The 5061-nt window shown below is 37.2% G+C and overlaps 1 protein-coding gene across 1 annotated transcript; it reads left to right on the top strand.

The window, feature by feature from the left end:
• The first annotated feature begins 255 nt into the window (after nt 1–255).
• On the top strand, nt 256–1500 carry LOC114757588 (uncharacterized). Its single transcript, XM_028946668.1, has 3 exons — nt 256–685; nt 773–836; nt 924–1500. The coding sequence occupies exons 1-3, from the start codon at nt 256–258 to the stop codon at nt 1498–1500; spliced, it is 1071 nt and encodes a 356-aa protein (XP_028802501.1).
• The last annotated feature ends 3561 nt before the right edge of the window (nt 1501–5061 follow it).

The raw sequence follows: 5061 nt of genomic DNA, 5'->3' as shown, positions 1-5061 counted from the left end.
ACCTTATTTGATGTGATTGGAGAGTCACAATCAATTCCTTGTGCTGTTGAAATGATCCTAACACCTACACCACAAATGAATTCCATAAAATGGAAGGATTTGATTATTGGAGAAGGACAAATATTTCCAAATGCCACTACTCTCCGAAAAACATTATACAAGTACAGCTTATGCCAGAAGTTTTTGTACCTTTTCATTAAGAATAATTAGCAAAAGATCATTGTGAAGTGCAAGGTCGATGGTTGTCCATGGTATATGGGTGCATATTCAATGGGAGCACATCAAGATACTGAGTTTTTAACTATCAGAACGTACAAAAGTGAACACATTCATCATGCACAGGACAACTTAATTGTTTCTCACTCAGGAAGGTCAAATTTAGCTGCATCAATTGTGATTGATGACTTGAGGTGCAATGTTGACAAGAGTCCTAATGAAATTAGAAAGGACTTGTATAAAGAATATGGAGTGCAATTGAACTATACTCAAGCATATAGGGTTAGGAAAAGAGCACTAATGGAATTACATGGTCAAGTAGAAGATTCTTATAAGGTAATCCCTTGGATGTGTGAGAGACTAATAGAAACTGATCCTGACACAGTTGCAAGATGGGAAGGCTCAGATAGCAACCGATTTGAGAGGCTATTCATTGCATATGGATGCTCAATTAAAGGCTTTGTGGAAGGTTGTAGACCAATTATTTATATAGATGGATGTCATTTGAGTGGTCTTTACAAAGGAACTTTATTATCAACTTGTGCATTTGATGCAGACAATGAGTTGTTTCTTTTAGCATATGGTATTGTTAGTGGAGAAACAAATGATGAATGGATTTGGTATCTATAGAATCTGAAAGAGATAACCAGATCAACACAAGTGACAATTGTCTCAGATCGGAGTAATGCTATTATCGGCGCTATCAGGACAGTATTTGATGGTGAGAGACATGCTTTTTGCTATCGACATGTGAAAGAAAATTATAACGTGCAGTATGTAAAAATCAATAGAGGTGTGAGATGGACCTCAGAAAATAACAAGGAGAATGCACTTAATTTACTTGATGGAATTGCATATGCAAGGCATAAGAATGAGTTTAATGTTGCAATGGGAAATTTAAGATTGTTTTGTCCTCAATTGGCACAATGGTTTGAATCTCATGGGGATGTAGATAGATGGGCGCAAAGTAAATTTTCTTTTAAGAGATGGGATAACATCACCAATAATCTTGCTGAGTCTTTTAATGCATGGATGTTGAAAGAAAGGAAGCACGCCTTGCCGGTTTTGATACAAGAGCATCAAGAGAAGTTGGCCAAGAAGATGGTTGCTAGCAAAACGGGGATGAGAAGCTGGAAAAATAGTGTAGGACCCAATATTGAATCAAAGTTGTCAGAACAAATAGCAAGAGGTGTATATATGGAGGCAACATATTATGGTGATGACCATATTTCGGTGCAGACAATACGTGAGGGACACATCATCTATGTTGTTTTGTTGATCTGATTTCTCACAGATACACATGTTTGGCGTGGCAAATGAGTGGAATACCTTGTCCACATGCTTGTACAGCAATCAAACTAGTTCATCGTAATGTGTATGATTATGCAGATGATTGTTACAAATTGTCCACACAGGAGAAAATATATGCAAATAGCATAAGGCCAATTGCAATGCATGATTGCCCACAGCCTGATACACCTACTGTGAGTCATATGCTAACCCAAACATTCTTACATCCACCAATAACCAAAAGGCCTCCAGGAAGGCCAAGGATTAATAGGATATAATCTCAATTTCAAAATAAGAAGGTTTATCATTGTGGAAGATGCAAAGAGCCTGGACACACTACCAAGACATGCAAGAACCCAAATTCCAGCTGAGAACATATTGAAGTTAGCTATTTTTTGTATATAGATGTGAAGAGAATATTTTGTAAATGGGTGTGAAGGAAATTTTTTGTAAATGGATGCACACCACTAGTTAGTTTCATTATTACATGCAACCCCTATGTTTTTTTTTGGGATGGTTGTGAAATAGGTGTAGTTTTATGTATATGAAGGTGTAAATGAAAGTTAGCTATGAATTGGCATGTTACATTGTACTGTCATTTTAGTTGTCATTACCTGCACCCTGAGTTGTCACTAGACCTGTTATGACTTGTCAATCATTGCACTATGACTTGTCAATGAATTTACTGATGTAAGTTGTCAACAACATGAATTCAAGTAACATAACCTTTTTTACCATGAAATGATATTTACAATTACTCTGTCATATTATATTTTGGTTGTATGGTCATATATAATCATTATTAATGAAGTGTCAAAAACTTACCTCTCCCTTGTCCCATGTCAGTGGTGGCTCTGTGACTTGTCAATGACAACACTGTGACATGTCAATGGAGCATTGTGTCTTGTCAATGACAACACTGTCCCTTGTCAATGGTTTATCCGGTGACTTGTCAATAGAGCACTGTGACTTGTCAATACAGCACTGTGACTTGTTAATGGCAACACTGTCCCTTGTCAATGGTTGCACTATGCCTTGTCAATGGGGCACTGTGACTTGTTTGTGAGAACACTGTCCCTTGTCAATGGTCGCTGTCAAGAGAGCATTGTGACTTGTCAATGGAGTACCATGACTTGTTAATAGTTGCACTATGACTTGTCAATAGGGCACTATGATTTGTCAATGGGGTACTGTGACTTGTCAATGGGGCACTGTGACTTGTTATGAAATTCTCATATCACTTGTCATTAACTCCTGTTATATTAGTTGTTATTTTGAATAACTCAGGTTGTTAATTTAAACGCAAGGTAACCAACCATAATATCTCTGCACATATAAAATAGAAATATAATTAAAAATGTAATAAAACCCTAACAAATTAGTATTACAATATGTGATGACAAAGATAATAATATTATAAATATAACCTGATCAGTTTGTTACAAAATGACCTATTTGCTAATCATCTTACAACACATACCATGGGCTAAGAGAACAAAAAATTCATAGACTACTCTATCTCCTCTTCTTGGTCTTGTTGTAGTCCGATAGCATCAACATCACTTCCCTCCCATGTTCATTATTTGGATGGGTAACCAACCACCACAAACAGCTAACCTTCAACTCTTGTAGTTCATCATTAGAGTATCGTGGCATTATATATCCTGCATCATCCCCAACGGTGCCATCCCACTCTTGTAGCCAAGAGATAACATGAACTCCACATGAATCACTACCAAGTAAATTGAATATATTAGCACCTTGCAATTGTTATTGTGAACAAAAACAACATAACACAATCGAACAGAACAACTACACTTACGTATCATTCTGCACATAGACTTTAGCCCATTTCACTTCGTTGTCAATTTTGTCCTCATTGACAAACAATTCTGGCTTAACAACACGTAGCATCGAATGGAAACAGTTCATCTGGAAAAAAAAAAAAACACACACACACGTAATGAAAAGGCATCACTAATAACACAGCATCCAGTAACAAGGCACAGAGCATCCAGTGACAAGAGACAGAGTATCCAGTAACAAGTAACACAGCATCCAGTGACAAGGGACAAAGCATCCAATGACCAAAAACACACCATCCACTGACAAGAGACAGAATATCCAGTGACAACTAACAGAGCATATAGTGACAAGGGACAGAACATCCAGTGACAACTAACAAAGCATCCAGTGACAACTACCAAAGCATGCAATGACAACTACCATAGCATCTAGTGACAACTAATAGAGTATCCCGTGACAACTAGCATAGCATCTAGTGACAACTACCACAGCATATAGTGACAAGGGACAGAGCATCTAGTGACAACTAACAGAGAATCTAGTGATAACTAACAGAGAATCTGGTGACAACTAACAGGGCATCCAGTGGCAACTAATATATCATCTAGTGACAAGTAACAGATCATCTAGTGACAACTAACAACTAATATATCATCCAGTGACAAGTAACAGATCATCTAGTGACAACTAACAACTAATATATCATCCAGTGACAAGTAACAGATCATCCAGTGACAACTAACAACTACTATATCATCCAGTGACAACTAACAACTAATATATCATCCAGTGACAAGTAACAGATCATCCAGTGACAAAAAGCACAGCATCCAGTGACAACTACCACAACATGTAGTGACAAGGGACAGAGCATCCAGTGACAACTAACATGGCATCTAGTGACAAGTAACAGATCATCCAGTGACAACTAGTATAGCATCCAGTGACAACTACCAGAGCATGCAATGACACCTATGCAGACTGCTAGTAACAATTATAATAGTCATTAACAAGTATAAAGTTGTAAATAACTACTCACAGTTTGTGTTGCCATGAACTCTTTGGGGTCAAACTGCCCTTTATTTGTCCTCTTTTTCTTCTTCTTTGCTTCATGTTGTTGCTCACCCCCCTTCTTCTTTGCTTCTTCTTCTTCTCGGCTTGTAATCTCGTGAATGTGATGCTATCAACCAACGAGTCAAGGGCGTGAAGGTCATGGTCTTTGTCTCGAAAACATAAAAAACCAATGATCTTCAAATAGAGTAGGACAAAAAATGAAATCGCAATCCCCAATATTGTATCCAATATATTCAGGTAATATTTCTCTTTCATGTCCTCCTATTTCCACCTTAAAGGATTCGCCGTCATTTTCTGCATGAAATCTACAGAAAATATATGGCGGTTGACTCGCTCATCTTTTTCCTTTTGATCTCCAACGAATGCCTTTGCCACCATAGTCATAAACTGAAATTGCAAATACAAACAAATTACAACTCCTTAGCATGCAATAACTCATTCTGATATTAACTATCTACATGTGACTCACCTTGTCGTTTATCCATCTTCTACGTTGGAGACATTGCAACTCACCACAGCTTAGGAAGTATCCATACATTGATACAAAGTATCTAACACAAATGAAACAATTACGAAGTTAGTAAATTCAGTAAATTCTATAACATAATATAAAATTGGTCACCAAAACATAATACTTACTTACTGCTCTTGCTCCTCTTGATTACACCTTACTGT

The sequence above is a fragment of the Neltuma alba genome, unplaced genomic scaffold, assembly GCF_004799145.2.
Source record: "Neltuma alba isolate B1F8T4 unplaced genomic scaffold, ASM479914v2 tig00010611_pilon, whole genome shotgun sequence".
In the NCBI taxonomy this organism is placed as follows: domain Eukaryota; kingdom Viridiplantae; phylum Streptophyta; class Magnoliopsida; order Fabales; family Fabaceae; genus Neltuma; species Neltuma alba.
The sequence above is the reverse complement of the archived record's forward strand: the minus strand, read 5'-3'. Positions and strand labels throughout refer to the sequence as shown.